General features: G+C 42.4%; 1 protein-coding gene across 2 annotated transcripts in view; it reads left to right on the forward strand.

Moving 5' to 3' along the window:
• The window catches only part of plekhg3 (pleckstrin homology and RhoGEF domain containing G3), a 130,447-nt gene that overhangs the window by 28,543 nt on the left and 81,623 nt on the right, over nucleotides 1-20,281 (forward strand). Inside the window, exon 2 of one of the 2 annotated variants that reach the window (XM_014143855.2) lies at nucleotides 1,328-1,395. In XM_014143855.2, the coding sequence (XP_013999330.2) occupies nucleotides 1,347-1,395 (49 nt within the window). In that variant the 5' untranslated portion in view covers nucleotides 1,328-1,346. Of the gene's footprint in view, nucleotides 1-1,327; nucleotides 1,396-15,434; nucleotides 15,732-20,281 lie in introns of those variants that run through there. The other variant, XM_045695586.1, reaches the window with a different exon arrangement.

Genomic DNA, 20,281 nt, shown 5'->3' on the forward strand with positions numbered 1-20,281 from the left:
GTGAGAGGAAATTTGGATTGGAGAAGTAGCTGTGTCAGTGCCCCTAATTTATTGCTTTCTTGCCCTGTGGAAAATCAAGAAAGTTAGTCCTGTGTGTGGAAAATGTAGTGGTTTGCCAAACTTGCACAGTGTGTGTGGAGCTGTGGACTGAGACAGCCACCCAGACAGATAAAGCCAGAAGTCATGGACAATACCTTACAAGAAGCTTCTTTCTACTGTGTGGTCTGGCACACCACGGAAGATGGGACTGTTAGAAAAGTAAAGTTGAGTTTGTGGTTGGTTGGAAAGCCTGTCATAAGTGGCATGAAGTAACAGCTTAAAGACCCTTGAAGATGTGCGATGGATTCACTTCTTGGATTCTATTGAATGCCCCCTAAGGTTGTAAGTAGTCTGGTGGACATTCAAGATGTAGGAAGACCCATAAAGACATTGGTGGAATCTAATGTTTTGTCAGACCACATGAAGAGGCACATTGGACCACTGTAATTATATACTGACTATTTAATATGTACTTATTAGGTTGGCAAACACCTTTGTGTTCAAGGAAAGTTTGGCCTGCCGTGGCCCGTGGGATCCACATTTTTGGTTTATTTTAGGATTTGTTTTAAATGAGTCAATTGATATTATATTGCTGAGCTGAAATTCTTTGCCAAGTTACAAATCATTAGAGCTATTTTATAAACTTTTAAAAGTTTGTGCAATAAAAAATAAAAAAATTGCGGCAGTTTGATGCAATTATTAACAGGATTTTGAACTTATTTTCTTTCTAATACATGCTGAGGTTAAGTTGAATTTCTCCTGCTGTGTCCAGCAGAGTTGAGAGTTAGGGGAGCTGTTAAACCGGCTCGCTGAAACACCTGCATGATTTGCAATGTTGAGTGGCGATGATATATCCAAGTTCTGTCTGGAGTTCTCCATAAATCAGTCTAGGTACGATTTTTCTTTGTCTGTTAAAAATGTCCAGCTGGAAAAACATGATAGCTCAGTTTCTAGTGCTTTCCCAGGCCACAGCAGCTAAGATAACACCTACACCGTAAAAAAGCACATTTTGTTTCAAATGACAACTGCCGACTTTCCCACACATAATTACCTTAGTGAGCAGAGCTGTACTTCCTCTTTTGGGGGAAAGGAGGATTATGGCACTTCCTGTAATGGTGCGTTGTGGGATTGATGAGCTGTCAAGACTGTGGTCAGCAGCTGTGCACAGCAGTAGTATGTCACAAGATGGGTGATTTTTAACTGTATGGTCCTCTAGTATCTTGACAGGGGGATCTGATGAGGGCTTTCATTCTCTGTCCTAATCCTGCGTTGTCATGTGTTCTTGCAGTTCCCGAGGCCGCAGTGCCATGCCAGAGGGATCTCACAACGCCACCTATGAAGTCCCAATGGGTGAAGGTAAGACAACTCACTGTTCTCCTGCTTTTTAAAGATATAATCGTCTTAAAGATATACCCAGACTATACTGGGATGTTTGATTTCTCAAAACTGGTTACCAAATTATCTGGGAGATTGCATCCAAGTGATAATTAATAAAATGAGTTGTCGACAGGGAAATATATTTGCTGTATAGGTCCTAGCCAGCAGTTTTTTTTCATACTGCCTCTACTTGTCTCGTCCCGCTAAAAATATAGACCATTTATTGAGGGGACCTTCATTGAATCACAAATCTCCCAGAGAGGTTAATGTATGAACACAATTATACTATTATAATACTCTTGTTCAACCAAGCACATTAGCTTGCAAATGTGAAAGCCCAAGTTTACTGTCTGGTTTAAAGCAATGATGGAATAATGAAGAGCTTAGAATCTTCCGCTGAACTGGTCATTCTGAGTATCTTCTTCTTTGTCTTCCTCCTGACATTTCAGTTCCTGAACTCCAAATAGATGCCAGCCATTTACCAGGAAGCTAGGGAGACTATTTTCTCTCCCACACTCTCTTCTTGAATGTTCTTTTTACATCATACAGCTGGCCTGGCAATGAAGTTAATCTGTTCTGTTCACGCAGGCCGTGTCCTTCAAAGAAAAGAGAAACCCACACTCTGCTCTTGCTCATGCCACTTGTTTTAATTCAAAATGGAACAAGCAAGACCAGTGTGCAGGTTTTGTCTTTTCTATGACGCTATTGCATTATTCCCACGCATCTGCAACAATAATTTCTTAGATAGATGGGGAAAGTTCTTAAATGGCACCCTATTTCCTATATAGTGCACTACCTTTGACCAGGACCCATAGGGAATAGGGTGCCATTTGGGATACAACCATAGAGTTGTGGCAGGTTGAATAGGAAACTTCAAGGAGAAGGGTAGGGAATCTGAATCCTTATGAAGTGTCCAGTACAACAGTTGTGATTGTGTGGTGTCTGCACTGTGTACTTCCATTCTTCTCTCTCTCTCTCTGGTGCTGTGTGGCAGTGGAGGGAACCGGCTCAATCATTAGTCACATAAATCCTTTTCCAGGGTCTGAGTTTCTCACAATGGTGTTCTTTCTGTGCCCTGGTCCCATGCACTATAAAGGAATCTGGTTTGATTTAAACATTTTAAAGCACAGAATATTATATATTTTTGTTATTACAACCATTATTACAACATCATTGGCTTTAGACAACACAGATTTTGTGTTCCCTGGATTGGATGAGGCCATGAACAAAGTGGGGAACTTTTGTGGCTGCAGTTCTGGTATTTTTACAGGTTCGGTAAAAAAAAAAGGAGGGGGGGGGGTTGCCTGTTTTAACAGATGTGAAGGATTGGCGTTTGGGTCTCGTGTTTTTATCATCTGACTTCATTACGCTACTCCTCAAAGTTGTACGTCTTAGTGGAGTTCATCTTAACTCAGTCGGACAAACCACTATACAGTCACACCTGTATTCTCCCCCCTCCCACACAGATGGTACATTCCCAGAGATAATTTATCATAGTGGTGTAACACTGACCACACCACCGTTGTTGAATAGGGGTTAACATCCCTTCAGAATTACAGCCTGGTGATATTGTTAGTAGGGTTGGGTGGTGTCCAGATTTCCATATCGTCATACCATCCTTCTCTCATACCAGGATATACGGTAGTACCAGTTTAGTACACAAGGGGCTGCCAACACATGCAAAAAAAGCCCATTGGGCATCTATTACCAGAGTAATAGTGAATTTCAATGGAGGCTGCTAACTAAATATGCACAAACCAAAATAAGCTAATTGCAAAGACAGGCAATCCAGCTCATAAAGTTATACATATATAGTGCTTTGGGAAAGTATTCAGACCCCTTGACTTTTTCCACATTTTGTTACGTTACAGCCTTATTCTAAAATTGATTAAATCGTTTTTTTCCCCCCTCCTCAATCGACAAACAATACCCCATAATGATGAAGCAAAAAACATGTTTTTAAAAAATATTTGCTTATTTATAAAAAAAAAAAATATATCACATTTACATAAGTATTCAGACCCTTTACTCAGTACTTTGTTGAAACACCTTTGGCAACGATTACAGCGTCGAGTCTTTTTGGGTATGACGTTACAAGCTTGGCACACCCGCATTTGGGGAGTTAATCCCATTATTCTCTGCAGTTCTTCTCAAGCTCTGTCAGGTTGGATGGGGAGCGTTGCTGCACAGCTGTTTTCAGGTCTCTCCAGAGATGTTCGATCGGGTTCAAGTCCGGGCTCTGGCTGGGCCACTCAAGGACTTTCAGAGACTTGTCCCGAAGCCACCTCTCTGTTGTCTTTGCTGTGTCCTTAGGGTCGTAGTCCTGTTTGGAAGGTTAACATTCATCCCAGTCTGAGGTCCTGAGCGCTCTGGAGCAGGTTTTTTATCAAGGATCTCTTTGTACTTTGCTCTGTTCATCTTTGCCTCGATCCTGACTAGTCTCCCAGTGCTGCCACCACCATGCTTCACTGTAGGGATGGTGCCAGGTTTCTTCCAGATGTGATGCTTGGCATTCAGGCCACAGAGTTCAATCTTGGTTTCATCAGACCAGAGAATCCTGTTTCTCATGGTCTGAGAGTCTCTTTAGGTGCCTTTTGGCAATCTCCAAGCGGGCTGTCGTGCTTTTACTGACGAGTGGCTTTCGTTTGGCCAATCTACCATAAAAGCCTGATTGGTGGAGTACAGCAGAGATGGTTGTCCTTCGGGAAGTTTCTCCCATCTCCACAGAGTAACTCTAGAGCTCTGTCAGAGTGACCATCGGGTTGTTGCCCACTTCCCTGACAAAGGCCCTTCTCTCCTGATTGCTCAGTTTGTCCGGGCGGCCAGCTCTAGGAAGATTCTTGGTGGTTCCAAACTTCTTCCATTTCAAGCATGATGGAGGCCACTGTGTTCTTGGAAACTTTCAATGCTGCAGAAAGTTTTTGGTACCCTTCCCCAGATCTGTGCCTTTACACAATCTTCTCAGAGTTCTACAGACAATTCCTTCAACCTCATGGCTTGGTTTTTCTGACATGCGCTGTCAACTGTGAGACCTCATATAAACAGGTGTGTGTCTTTCCAAATCAAGTCCAGTCAATTGAATTTACCACAGGTGGACTCCAATCAAGTTGTAGGAACATCTCAATGGAAACAGGATGTACCTGAGGCTCATAGCAAAGGGTCTGAATACTTATGTAAGTAATGTATTTCACATTTTTAAACAGTTTTCACGTTGTCATTGTATTGTGTGTAAATTGATGAGTGGGGGGAAAAGTATTTAATCCATTTTAGAATAAGGCTGTAACGTAACAATGTGGAAAAAGTCAAGGGGTCTGAATACTTTCCGAATGCGCTGTATATATAAAATAAAATAAAATAGATGGCAGTAATCACCCCCAGACACACCGGGCTGACTTGATGGGTCTTGTGAAAGAGATGCTACAGTATAACCATCCCACAGCCATGTCTAGCTAAGTGAATGGGTCTCTACAGTAGGTGTAAATGGTACAGTGGAATGGTTACTTGCATATTTGTATAGTAGCCAGTGGTGTAAAGTAAAAATACTTTAAATTACTACTTAAGTTGTTTTTTTGGGGTATCTGTACTTTATATTTTTTTACAACTTTTACTTCGCTAATTAAAATTTCAAAAAATACTTTCTACTCCTTACATTTTCCCTGACACCCTAAAGTACTTGTTACATTTTGAATGCTTAGCAGGACAGAAAAAGGTCAAATCCACACACTTATTAAGAGAACATCCCTGGTCACCCCTACTGCCTCTGATCTGGAGGACTCACTAAACAGAGAACATCCCTGGTCACCCCTACTGTCTCTGATCTGGAGGACTCACTAAACAGAGAACATACCTGGTCATCCCTACTGTCTCTGATCTGGAGGACTCACTAAACAGAGAACATACCTGGTCATCCCTACTGTCTCTGATCTGGAGGACTCACTAAACAGAGAACATCCCTGGTCACCCCTACTGTCTCTGATCTGGAGGACTCACTAAACAGAGAACATACCTGGTCATCCCTACTGCCTCTGATCTGGAGGACTCACTAAACACATGATTCGTTTGTAAATGATGTCTGAGTGTTGGAGTGTGCCCCTGGCTATCCGTAAATAAAGACATTTGTGCCGTCTGGTTTGCTTAATATAAGGATTTTGTTATTATTCATACTTTTTAGTTTTGATACTTAGGTATATTTTAGCAACTACATTTATTTTTTGATAAAACCAAATACATTTAGACTTACTCAAGTAGTATTTTACTGGGTGATTTTCACTTTTAGGTTTACTTTTCTGTTAAGGTATCTTTACTTTGACTCTAGTATGAGAATTGGGTACTTTTTCCACCACTGATAGTAGCGATATCAAAACTAGAAAGTGTCCAGATCAAAAAAGTGTCAGTCGAGAAAGAACAAAATAATATACAAGAACCATATCAGAGATCCTGGTGATGGATGACATTTACAACCTTGCATAACATCAATTCACCTCCCAAGGTTAGATAATGATAACCTTATACAAGGAAAATTATATTCACCTGAAGTGCTGGTACTGCTTGATATGTGGCAGCGGCCTGAAGTACGGAGTCTGGTGTTGTTGCCAGCCATATCTTTCCACCAGCACTGTGCCATCCTCCAGTCCAACCCGCTGTGGGATGTTGACCCCTGTCAGTGTTGTCCTTCACCACACCTGGAATCTCTGACAGTGTTCACTCTGGTCTGTCTGAAGCGCTGCTTGATGAGGCCGAAGCACCAGTCAGGTTCAAACTTGGTGTGGCCTGTGATCATGAAGGGAAGGTCCAGACTGATGGAGCTTGTGCATAGTCTGCCAGGCACAATACCAGAGCACAATTTTTTATAACTAACCCAAGATAGACCTCAGCCTGTCATTTTCAATGGGAACAAATTAGTCCTAGTGGGCAGAACAAGCAAGGTGGGCAGAGCCAAGCAAGAGCTAGTGAGATTGTATTGGAGCGTTCAAGCCCACATTTGCATATTTCCGTTAGGGAACACCTACTCTGCGAAGTGCCCGTGTGCAATACTGTAACTACAATTCGTCTTTGCTCTCCTTCTCAGCAATGCAAGTTTTAAAAAACTTTGTCAAAGGGTAAAGTCTACAAAAATGTGTCCACTCTGTTTGTAACAGATTGTAGTTTTTGAGAAAAGAAAACTGTATTGAGATGAAATGTTTCATCGATGAGAACATTTGCAGAATGTCGGCCAAAATCCATTTCATTCCGTCTTCTCCGGACACTGGGCTTCCTCTCATCACCATATTTGGTAGTGAGTGGAAACGTCAAGCGGTGGCTTGACATTTTCTAGATCCGGTGAAATATCTGTCATTGTTCTACCTGTGGTGGTGACGTGTGACATACGCCTAGCTTCCTGAAACGGCTCGCAACTAGCGTTGCACTTCTGTTGTGATCTGATGAAAATGTAGCTATTTTCTGCCGAATGTGTTGCACTAATGTATTTTCTGTGAAGGAAAACTATAGTTGCACGTCCCTGATCACTCTGTTGAAGCAAAAAAAAACACTGACTTTCAATATAAAACATGACCCCTGTCAATACCCAGCTGGACTCACCTGCTCCCGCTTTCTCCTGTTGTGATATTTACAAACAAGCACGTGACTGGCTCAACTGTTCTGGGAACGACGGTGAGCTTCATAATGTAAAACTGCTGGGATTTGTTTAAAAAGTTGCTACAAATAGTAAAATGTATTGGGAAAAACTTCAGAGAAATAGTTTCAACAGTATTGGAAAAACCATCCTGTGGCTATTTTCCAAACACCCCAGTATACTGGATATACAGTATACCTCCCAAGCCTAATTTTTCAACACCAGCTGGTGTCTTTCTCCTCCTTCATTGAGAACATGTATTTTATTTGTCAGCATAAGGCCTAATGTTATTTTTCCCGACAGGTAGGACTACAGATGATCTTTACAAGTTCTAAAATGATTGCCATCAGTGAAGCTTGTCTTCCCTACTTCTGTTTTTTGTAGCTTAGAATATTTGTGAAAAGTGCAGCACTCTGAACTGTTGCTGGGCCGGTAACCAAAAGGTTGCTGGATCAAATCCCCGAGCTGACAAGGTAAAAATCTGTCGTTTTTGCCCCTGAGCAAGGCAGTTAACCCACTGTTCCCCGGGCGCTGAAGACGTGGATGTCGATTGAGGGGAGTCCTCCGCACCTCTCTGATTCAGAGGGGTTCGGTTAAATGCAGAAGACACATTTCAGTTGAATACATTCAGTTGTACAACTGACTAGGTATCCCCCTTTTCCTTTCCCTTTCCTAACACAGCCTAGTGACCTGTTGCCTGCTTTACAGAGAAAGTCCTGTGACCTGTCGTCTGCTTTACGGAGAGAGCCTAGTGACCTGTCGTCTGCTTTACGGAGAGAGCCTAGTGACCTGTCGTCTGCTTTACGGACAGAGCCTAGTGACCTGTCGTCTGCTTTACGGAGAGAGCCTAGTGACCTGTCGTCTGCTTTACGGACAGAGCCTAGTGACCTGTCGTCTGCTTTACGGACAGAGCCTAGTGACCTGTCGTCTGCTTTACGGACAGAGCCTAGTGACCTGTCGTCTGCTTTACGGACAGAGCCTAGTGACCTGTCGTCTGCTTTACGGACAGAGCCTAGTGACCTGTCGTCTGCTTTACGGACAGAGCCTAGTGACCTGTCGTCTGCTTTACGGACAGAGCCTAGTGACCTGTCGTCTGCTTTACGGACAGAGCCTAGTGACCTGTCGTCTGCTTTATGGACAGAGCCTAGTGACCTGTCGTCTGCTTTACGGACAGAGCCTAGTGACCTGTCGTCTGCTTTACGGACAGAGCCTAGTGACCTGTCCTGTCGTCTGCTTTACGGACAGAGCCTAGTGACCTGTCCTGTTTTTAATGCAGCCAGGGGGAGGTATGGCCTTCTGCCATGGGAATTGTAATGGTTCCTATCTGAAGACAGACGGACAGGGAGTCTGGAACACTGGAATGCTTCTAGTTCTGTCACCACATACACTTAGCTGAAAGGTGAAGAGAGGTGAGCTCATACTTTTGGATTTAAAAAAACGTGAAATACAATAACATCTTTGTAGGGAGATTGTACAGAACAGTGCTCCAACTACAGAATATTCTCATTGGCTCCTCTCCAGGCCTGAAGAGCGTGTTCTGACGAAATTATTGTCTGGAAGTGAATTTATGACATCCATTTAAGGTTGTGTGTTATTATTCATGTCGGTGGAACGTCTGCATGAATGATAGTTGGTGTCTTGAGGCTGGTTTACAGTCTTAATCTCTACCTCTTCTTGTTGGTAATTGCAGAGAGAGACCTAATGCAGAGGGCCAGTATGAATGTAATTTGTATTCTAGTATTTCTCCTTTTATTATAAGTCTGTGATTGTCTTCAACTGTCTGCTCAGCACTCAGCGTGTTTAATAACTAGGTTAACTCTTTGGCTGCATAATGTTGTACACTATAAAGACATTTGCCACTGGTAGTGACAGCAGCCTGTGAATCCCTCAGGAGTATGTACATGCTGTGTGCATGCTGTTCCCCTCTATCTTTGTGTGACATGCTGACTTACATACATTTGTATATATAGTGTGATTCGGCTATTTCAGCCACACCCCTTGCTGACAGGCATATAAAATCGGGCTTGCAGCCATGCAATCTCCATAGACAAACAGTGTGTCGTGCTTCAGCTATACCAGATTAAGTGATATGACATGCTATTCTATAAAATAATGTCTCTGTAATTACGATTACCTGATTAAGCTAATCAGGTATATGTAATTAACTAGAAAGTCAGGGCACCACGAAATAATGTTTATAGAGCTGTTATCTTCCGAATAAACTCTTAAAGACCTAGTAATCTTTTACATCAGTTGCAGTCAATATTTAATCGTCAACTTACAACTTTCAGATATCTTCACGAACTCTGGCTAACAAGTTGAATCAGCAATATAAAATTTGGTTGAATTATTTATTTACTAAATACCTAAATAATCACACAGAATGGATCATACATTGATTACAAATTATGTCATAAAGAAAAAAACTGCCCTGGTGGACGGAGCCAACATGATGGCTGGTTACACAAAGGAAAGGGGGTTGGGTTTGAGTGAAAGAGCGGGAAGACTGAGTAACAAAGGGAGAAGCTATGCTGTCACAAATACAGTATCTTATGCATTCTAAATTACCGCCCATTTGAAAAAGGAAAATGCAATAAATATTTACTCTGTGATGCACTTCGGTAAATTATCATAGATCATAGGCCGGGTTGTCCAGCATGGATCTCTGGTCCTCTGAAGACTGTCTAGTGGTGAACTGGAGCGTGGTAGAATGGGTACTCTGTCCGTCCTCTCCTAGCCCACGTTTAGAGGGGCGGAGGGGGTAGCACTTCTTTAGTGAATAAGAGTTCAAAGTTTATACCATGTTGCCGTACTTTAAGCTGATGCTATATTCTGGCTGGTATAGTCGAAATTCATCCTTCCGGCGTGTAGGTCGTCACCTTCACATTGAAATTCGATGCCAATTGCATTAGGTTCTTGCTGATGTTGGCTTAGTTCTGTAGGTGGTCTTTGTCCTTTCAACGTGGGGACTGCCAGTCCGCACGTCCTTGGAACAGGTAATTTGAGCCCTTTTAACGTAGGACCGTCGCCCTAACGTCCTCGGAACAGAAAGTTACATTTTTGTCAAGGGGCTTATATAGGATTGGGAGAGAGGGCCGTATTTCATAGTTTACACCCAGTGTCTGTTCACATGGGTGGGGCCTCTGAGTGAGCAGAGTGGTGTTCTTCTGACAAACCGTTCTCTCATTAAGAAGCTAAAATTACATTTAATCTTTTCACAAATAGTTTCATATTTAAATTGCACAATTTCAGATGAATCTGATAACTAGAATGTGTCGACTTTCCAAGATAGTGTGTATGTCATCCTGTCATTAGTAATAATGTCTCAGACAACAACTGATCTGAGATCATATTCATTAAGTACCAATGCATATTTTCAACTGGTTGGATTACCGAAATATGGTTCCATTTCCCATCTTTTGATGTCACCAGACTCTCCATGTTAACAAAGGGATTTTCAATAGTCACATCGGTGTAGAGAGAGGAAAAAGGGGAAAGGTATTTATGGGGGACGTAAACCTCCCCCATCAAGCCAATGTCATGACAGTTGCCAGTAGAATGGCCTTACCGAAGAGCTCAGTGACTTTCAACGTGGCACCGTCATAGGATGCCACCTTTCCAACAAGTCAGTTCATAAAATTTCTGCCCTGCCAGAGCTGCCCAGGTCAACTGTAAACGCTCTTAATGTGAAGTGGAAACATCTAGGAGCAACTACGTCTCAGCCGCGAAGTGATAGGCCACACAAGCTCACAGAATGGGACCGCTGAGTGTTGAAATGCATAGCGCATAAAAAACGTCTGTCCTCTGCAACACTCACTACCGAGTTCCAAACTCTCTCTGGAAGTAACGTCAGCACAAGAACTGTTCGTCGGAAGCTTCATGAAATGGGTTTCCATGGCCGAGCAGCCGCACACAAGCCTAAGATCATAATGCTCAATGCCAAGCATCGGCTGGAGAGGTGTAAAGCTCGCCGCCATTGGACTCTGGAGCTGTGGAAACACGTTTTCTGGAGTGATGAATCACGCTTCACCATCTGGAAGTTCAATGGTCGAATCTGGGTTTAGCTGATGCCAGGAGAACACTACATGCCCGAATGCATAGTGTCAACTGTAAAGTTTGGTGGAGAAGGAATAATGGTTTGGGGCTGTGTTTCATGGTTCTGGCTAGGCCCCTTAGTTCCAGTGAAGGGAAATCTTAACGCTACAGCATAAAATGATATTCTAGACAATTCTGTGCTTCCAACTTTGCGGCAACAGTTTGGGGAAGGCCCTTTCCTGTTTCAGTATGACATTGCCCGTGTGTACAAAGTGAGATCCATACAGAAATGGTTTGTCGAGCTCGGTGTGGAAGAACTTGACTGGCCTGCACAGAACCCTGACCTCAACCCCATCGAACACCTTTCGGATGAATTGGAACGCCGACTGCGAGCCAGGCCTAATTGCTCAACATCAGTGCCCTACCTCACTAATACTCTTATGGCTGAATGTAAGCAAGTCCCTGCAGCAATGAACCAAAATCTAGTGGAAAGCCTTCCCAAAAGAGTAGAGGCTGTTATAGCAGCAATGGGGGGGAACAACTCCATATTAATGTTCGACGGGAAGATGTCCACATACTTTCAGGTATGTGTGTGTGTGTGTGTGTGTGTGTGTGTGTGCGCGGTGCGTGCGTGCGTGCGCTCAGGCACACGGAGAATACAAAACATTAAGAACACCTGCCCTTTCCAATACAGACTGACCAGGTGAAAGCTATGATCCCTTATTGATGTCACTTGTTAGATCCACTTCAATCAGTGTAGATTAAGGGGAGGAGACAGGTTCAAGGATTTTTACGCCTTGAGACATGGATTGTGTCTGTTTGCCATTGAGGGTAAATGGGCAAGACAAAATATTTAATTGCCTTTGAACTGGGTATGGTAGTAGGTGCCAGGCACGCACTGGTTTGTGTCAAGAACTGCAACGCTGCTGGTTTTCCCACAGTTTCCCGTGTGTATCAAGAATGGTCCACCACCCAAAGGACGTCTAGCCAACTTGACACAACTGTGGGATAGCATTAGAGTCAACATGGGCCAATATCCCTATGGAACGCTTTCAACACCTTGATGAATTGAGGCTGTTCTGAGGGCAAGAGGTTGTGCGACTCAATATTAGGAAGGTGTTCTTAATGTTTTGTACACTCAGTGTATGTATTTATATTCCGGACTATGATTTTGCTCATTCTGATATTTCTTAATTTCTTTATTTTTTTAACTTTTTGGATTATAGGCGTATTGCTAGGTATTATTGCTGCACTGTTTGAGCTAGAAACAAGCTTTTCACTGCACCTGCGATAACACCGACAAATCTGTGTACACGACCAATAAGCTTTGATTTGGTTTCAATGGGCTTCTTTAGTTAATACATGTCTAAATAAAATGCCTTGCAGAAACATAGAACAGCATTGATGGGAAGTTAAAAATAGTGATTTGCTTATTTTAAATTTGCTTCACTTCATTAAGGAGGTACATGAATTGCTGCCAGTAGGCCTATTCAATACCCTGAAAGTAGGCCTATATTGAAAAACATTCATCATTGTGACTGATTTATGGCTGTAAAAACACAAACTCAGCGGTCCTGATGGTAGCGTAGAATCAAATGGTTTATGGCACCCCATATTTCCTCTTAACCTCTTACGGTAGATGTCTAGGTCCCCAGTTTGATGACTAGGTCCCCGGTTTGATGACTAGGTCCCCGGTTTGATGACTAGGTCCCCGGTTTGATGACTAGGTCCCCGGTTTGGAGACTAGGTCCCCGGTTTGGAGACTAGGTCCCCGGTTTGATGACTAGGTCCCCGGTTTGATGACTAGGTCCCCGGGGGTTTGATGACTAGGTCCCCGGTTTGATGTCTAGGTCCCCAGTTTGAGTTTCCCTCAGTTAAGACTGAGTTAAGTTAAGGCTCCAACTGTCGAGAATTGTCTGTCAGCAGTGAAGGTGCGAAAATGACATAAGCTCAGTCCAAGGTCTCCTCTTGACATTGGGATTTGGTTAGATAAATGGCATTAAGAGAATTATTAATGCACAGTGTTTTTGAGAACATTTTGCTGGCTGGTTTGAAAATGCCTGCTCCGGGAATGTTTTCTCAGCACATTTGGAAGGAGATTAAAAGATCAGCACCTTTTACCTAGAGTGTTTTGGTGACATTATGCCAGACGTTGCATTTTCAGCTGAAATGGAGCTGATTAGCTAGCCTACTATAACCACTCTACAGAATTCAGAGAGCTTAATCAATGCAGGGTAAAGCAGAATGTGTGAAAATGCCACAGAAGAGACGGCGGTAAGTCTTCCCCTCACTGAAACTGAATGTTGGCCTGAATTATGACAAAATACCCTTGAAACTTGACCAATTTCCCTACACTATGTTTCACTATTTTGATCAATTTGGCAGTCTTGGTTACTCTGTTATCCTGTTTTGTATGATAGTCCCAGTGTGTTGTAGTGTGTTGCCTCTGATAACATGGAGTAAAGACTGAATTCTGGTTCTCCATCCATCTCATAGCATCACCTGGCCCATGAGACGCAGGGAGGAGGGCATTCCGCAGATACCTCCTCATGCCGAGGGATGATTTGTTGGAGGGGTAGCCCAGCAAGATGCCTGTCAGACTGCTTTCTTTCATTACACAAACCCAGCAAGCATCTTCCAAGCAATCATCAGCTCAACACCAAGGTTTCCAAAGAGTGGGTGGGTGGTCAGGATAGTATCGAGGAAGAACGTAAGAGATCAAGGAAAGTAAAATTAGACGCCCAGACGATGTTCCTACGTCTTCACGGCGGCAAAAGGAATGAATTTGTAATCAGACTGACATGACATTCGATACCCATCTGACCACTATACTGTACAGTATGTACCATGGCTTGTTTTTACAGTCTCTAGAGCCCAGAACGCTCCACACTTACATCCAGACATGGAAAGAACATAGGCCAAATTGGGTTTGGCTGTGGAATAGGTCTGAGAGCCAACTAGCTCAAATATTCATAGGTTCAAATCTATTGTAAATCTGAGTCTCAACTGCGGTGGAACACATGCTTTCAGGGAGGATTACCTCTGATATCGTTTTTAATAAATCAGACATATAAATGAAACCATGCTTCTTGTCCAAACAGGCTCACCAGCTCTGAGAATCCAAAGTTCATGGCACCTCATATTTAAAGCCCCTTTGCAGATATTCTGTATATTCAGTTTCAGTTAGGAATAAACAAAGTGTGTACTGCTGCCCAGACTATTAGGTTGCTAAGCACACATGACATGATACATGGTTGGAAAGCAGTTTTTGAACCCCAAACTCACAAACTGTTCAGCTCAGACATTGAATTTGAATGCCCAGACAACTGTTAGCATGGTATATTATAGTATCATGTTCACACTGTTTATGTTGCTAACACTGCTACTTATCAAGTCAGCAAGCATTGCTGTGGTTTCTGGAAGAAGCTGCAGTTGACAGGAACTAGCAACATGCTGTGAATTGTGAAGGGAGTTTTTGCCCTCCTCTGTGTGCTTGAACCATTTGGAGACTCAATGTTTTGACCAATCAATGGTGTCTGTGGCAGTGATGTTATGTTGCTGAGAGAGAGAGAGAGAGAGACTTAAAGTAGGTAAATGGTTTAAGTGGATTTGGTGGGCAGGCCGTACTATACAAGCCTTCTAGTACTGTATGTTGTGAGTAAACAGGAGCCATTAACAAACACAATGGAAAGTTAGGTAGGATGTACAGGGACATAGATTTTTTTCTTGGCAAATGTTTTCCTCATTCTTCTACGCTCTAACATGGATTAATTGTTCTGATGTGATTTTATATAGAATATATTGCATTAATAATCTCATATGGCATAAATGATTGACTAGTGATTTGTCTTCGATTGGGTGAGTCAAGTGGATCATATTTGGCCATGAAAGAGGATACTTGTTCTGCAGTACACTCATGTGATACCTCACTCAGATGTACTATTTAGGTAATTGTAAATAAATCATGTAATATTGGGTCTGATGTGTGTTATGGAGGAATACCAAGTTACTTAGAAGCTCCACTGTACTTTTAGAGGAATGCACCAGGGGGAGTTTGCTGGCTGCACTTCACTGGTGTCCTGCTTATCTGATTACAGCAGGCTACTGTAAGTGCCTCTGCTAACAACCCTGTCTCTTAATGTCAAACCACACTACAGTATATTGTTAGACTAAGAATTTGACTAAATAAATGAGTCAAATTTGAATATTTTTTTCCACCACCATTCCTTCTAGTTTGTGACCTTGCAAACACTTAGACATATATCCTCCACATCACACTTTAAGATTCATATTGCACTGTTGTTTTTTTACAAGCCCTAACCTTCCAGACAGCAGAGTAGGGATAGACTGGCTGCCGCTGTACTGAGCTGTCTACGACTGCAGTGATCAGTGTGAGTGGAACCTCTAGCCTGCCTGCAGATCAGTGCAGACCGCAGGCTTTATGCTGTCAGTTCCCTCTGAACTAACACTAATTGGATAGAAGTTTTTCCACCAGCGAAGGGAGGCAGGTGTGTTTTGGCTGAGGATACAGACAATCTGATTTGATGAATGGGAATGCTGTGAGGGTCGAACATTTTTGATAAAAGAGGGATTTGATTATGTTTTAAAGACATCAATCAGGATTTTTGAAGGAGTTTTCTTGGAGTTTTTCCAGAGGAAAGATATTAAGGTTTGTGGTCATTTTTAAGGACGTTGAATGTACCCTTTTTGATTGCACTAATGGGATGCTTCTGTTATGTATATGGAAGTTATCTTTTTAAATGTATTTGTTTGTGATGGCAAGCCTCATAGTGAGCAAATCACGAAGTTGTTGTGGGGTTTTATCAACTTTCCATTATTCATTAGTCATATTCAGCATGCTTTAATGAATTGTGATTATGCTACCTATTTGGTTTACAAGACTACAACTAATCCTGCAAGAAAAACCCTAAAAAGTGGCAATTTGTATGTGAAAATATCACATGTTTAGTTCATTGATGCCCTTGTCTCACAAAAAATATATTTGCAAAAACAAATCCCTGTCAAGACAGTTACGTGTCCCTTACAGAGGATTTATTTTTGTATTATAATTGTTTTGCTTTGTTTAACAGGGAGTCCCATTGAGGCCAGGGTCTCTTTCTCAAGGGAGCCCTGCATACACATGATTTACAAAATACAATACAAATACATTAAAGAAAAACAATCACATTCCTAAGCAAGGAGGTCTCCAATCAACATGTAGGACTGCCTAAGAGGCACCATAACATCCCGTTGTAAGGAACTCTGTAGATTGTTCTATACATGGGGTGCAAATAAATTAAAAGCAGTTTTACCTAACTCTGAGGAGACCAGAGGGATTTCCAGAGTTAGCCATCCCTGAGACCGGGTATGGTATCTCGTACACTACCAGTCAAAACTACTGTCAACATTTTTATAACACCTGCTCATTCAAGGGTTTTTCAATTATTATTATTATTATTATAAATAATTTTTTTTTACATTATAGAATAATAGTAAAGACATCAAAACTATGAAACAACACATATGGAATCATGTAGTAACCAAAAAAGTGTTAAACAAATCTAAATATATTTGAGATTCTTCAAATAGCCATGACAGCTTTGCACACTCATGGCATTCTCTCAACCAGCTTCACCTGGAATGCTTTTCCAACAGTCTTGAAGGAGTTCCCACATATGCTGAGCACTCATTGGCTGCTTCACTCTGCGGTCCGACTCATCCAAAATCATCTCAATTTGGTTGAGGTCGGGTTTGTGGAGGCCAGGTCATCTGATGCAGCACTCCATCACTCTCCTTCTTGGTAAAATATTCCTTACACAGCCTAGGAGGGGTGTTGGGTCATTGTCCTGTTGAAAAACTAATTATTGTCCCACTAAGCCCAACCCAGATGGGATGGCGTATCGCTGCAGAATGCTGTGGTAGCCATGCTGGCTAAGTGTGCCTTGAATTCTAAATAAATCAGACTGTGTCACCAGCAAAGCACACCCACACCATAACACCACCTCATCCATGGTTTACAGTGGAAAATACACATGCTGAGATCAGCCGTTCATCCACACCGCGTCTCACAAAGACACAGTGGTTCGAACGAAAAATCTCCAATTTGGAATCCAGACTAAAGGACAAATGTCCATTGCTCGTGTTTCTTGGCCCAAGCAAGTCTCAATTTTCTTATTAGTTTCCTTTAGTAGTGGTTTCTTTGCAGCAATTTGACCATGAAGGCCTGAGTCACACAGTCTCCTCTGAACAGTTGATGTTGAGATGTGTCTGTTACTTGAACTCTGTAGGATTTATTTGGGCTGCAAATTCTGAGGCTGGTAACTCTAATGAACTTATCCTCTGCAGCAGAGGTAACTCTGGGTCTTCCATTCCTGTGGTGGTCCTCATGAGAGCCAGTTTCATCATAGCGCTTGATGGTTGAGAGAGGTTCACTACCTCATGAAGCTAGTTTAGAGAATGCCAATAGTGTGTGTGTAACACTTTTTTTGGTTACTACATGAGTCCAAACGTGTTATTTTTTTATTTTTAATTCGACAATGTAGAACATAGTAAAAATAAACACCTTTGAATGAGTACTGTAGGTGTTCTCAAACTTTTGACCTGTTGTGTACGTCTAAAGGTTATTAACGGACGTTTGGTACGGCGTGAGTTTTTGTAAGAGCGCTTAATATAAAAAATATAAAAAAGAGAGCGACGAGGCGATCTACATGACTTCAAAGAGGGCCAGGCTACTGTCTGGTAAATAATGCAGATGGTGATACAATATCCCACCATCCAGCATCTACATGTGTAGAGGACAAGGAGCAATTTTTAACAAGATAGTCAAGGTCATGGAGTATCTGCTGTCTGGAGTCTCACACACCAGCCTTTTTGTCTGTGGATTCCAGTTGTAACTGTAGAGTGGTGGTCTTATGGTCAGTGACAAAGTTCTTTCTTACTTACGTCGCTAATCTCGGGTCACATGTTCAGGGTCCGAGACCCTCTTAATTACAGTGTTAAGTAACAGTGCCACACCTCCTTCGGTATTACCTTGCCCGGTCCATCTATAGATCATCCTATCATTCTAATGCACGATCAGTTATTAGTTCAAATGTAAAGGTGAATGTGAAAATGGAGTCACTGCCTAACTGCCCCAAAATAATCTTTGTGGAATTCGGAACAAAATGGGACCGCAGTTTGAGAATTGAATTAGAGAGCGGAAAAAAGCAAGTCGATGGTTACCACTAAGGTCAGCCTCTGTGGCACACTGTGATGAAAGCAGCATTGGTTCTAGGCTGTAACAAATGTAAGGTTTTGTAGTGTCCGTAAGCACTGGCCCTGGAACATTGAAGTGCTTATCATTTGCAATGTAGGAACAAAACACTAATTTCATAACCGTATCATCAGACGTTCAGAAATGTTCATGAATAACCCATGTGCGAGCCCAGTTCCATTTTTAGGGAGGATTTTTATTTTTTTCTAGGACCAAGCCAGTGTTTTTACCGCGCATTAGATCATTGTGAGGGAAATAAGGTTTAGTGGTAATCTGTTTTTGTTTTCCTGTCAGCTGGTAGCAGTCGCAGGACACCGTGCAGTTGGAGAGTTCACCTATGTTATACAGCTCCTAGGCCAGCCCTCACGGCAGGAGTCTCATAATAGGGCTGTTCCTTTTTGTGTTTTTTTTCCTGGAATAGGAAAATCTACACCTGAGTTAGCGAGGTGCAGGCCGGGGGAAGGCAACACTTTAGAAAGATGGTCGAAAAGAAATAAGATAATCACGCACTTCATAACTATTAAGTAATATAACCAATGTGTGTTTGCCACAGGGATCCACGAGCATTTGAGCAGTAATGGTCTTCCCAGCTGAAATTTAGATCCAGCCGCCGTGGTAGGCGTTTCAGGGCCGCCGTGGTAGGCGTTTCAGGGCCGCCGTGGTAGGCGTTTCAGGGCCACTTTTGACTCTATTAGGAAGCCCTAGTTGGAGATCCTTCCCTTTGCCAAGAGTTACGAGGCACAATCATCTGTCTCTCTTCCTCAAATGTGTCATGGTTTGTGGGGACCCAAAAAAGAGCTCCAACACATTCCTTCTCTCTTTGAAATGCTATACTTTGGCTTTGATGTCTGTATTCATTGACGTTTTATAGTTCTGTCTGTCCCCCCGTCTCCTATACTTACTGTGTCTCATATGCTACCACTCACGGTGAAGTGAACCAAGTGAGGAAATGCTGTGATCCTAGGAGTGTGCCAAGGTTACAGTTTATTTGAAAGCCAATGGCTTTTTCAGTAGCTACTAGTGGGCCCTTGCCCAGGGGACACCACTGCATCAGGATCAAGAGCCGGTCTCTTGACCTCACCTAGCAGCAGGGATTAGGTTAATCTGGCCCCATTGGTCTGAGCAAGAATAGGGTCAGTACACTGGGAATGACTCCAAGAGATGAACATGTCCCTTTCTGAGACAGTCCTACGAGGGTCAGTTGTCCTCACCCTACTGTCACTGCCCCACACTGTTCTGCAAGTGCCAAAAACTATTTCAACAAAGTTCATCCCATTACGTCCATCCTGGATGCAGGTAGAGCAACATTACTCCTGAGGTCATATACTTAAAACACCTATTTTGTAGACTAATCCCAGGTCTGTTTGTACTCTTGACAACTATTGCTCATTTTCAAGACGAACTGGTTTGGCATGACAATAAGTGATGCGGAGTTGTCATGATGGCACAAACAGATCTGGGATCAGGCTACGTATTTTGTGTGTGTCATCAGTAGTGGTCTGACACACACACATACATTAACCGTACATTATGTAATGGGTTATCTAATCCTGTATCCATCTGATGCAGGCAAAAATGGAAACGTGTTAAAACGACAACATTCTCTTTTGGTTCTCTATAGTTGTGTGGAAAAAAGTACTCCTTGGTTTACTATTCATTTGGAAGCTCTGTTCCGAAGACTGTTAATGACTTTATCAGAACCATTATTTTTCGATGAGGTAACATTAACCTCGTTCTACAGTATATCTTTATAATCTAGCTGGGCTGCGAGGACAAACTTGCATTGATGCTGCACTCTTGTTGTGTGAACGGTAGAGTTGTAAGCCCATTACCACAGATGGTCAGGAGATTTCCCTTAAAGGCCCAGTGCAGTCAAAAACGTGATTTGCCTGTGTTTTATATATACTTCCATACTATGAGGTTAGAATAATTCTGTGAAATTGTGAAAATTATGGTAATGTCCTTTT

This window comes from Salmo salar, chromosome ssa15 (genome assembly GCF_905237065.1).
Source record: "Salmo salar chromosome ssa15, Ssal_v3.1, whole genome shotgun sequence".
Classification (NCBI taxonomy): Eukaryota; Metazoa; Chordata; class Actinopteri; order Salmoniformes; family Salmonidae; genus Salmo; species Salmo salar.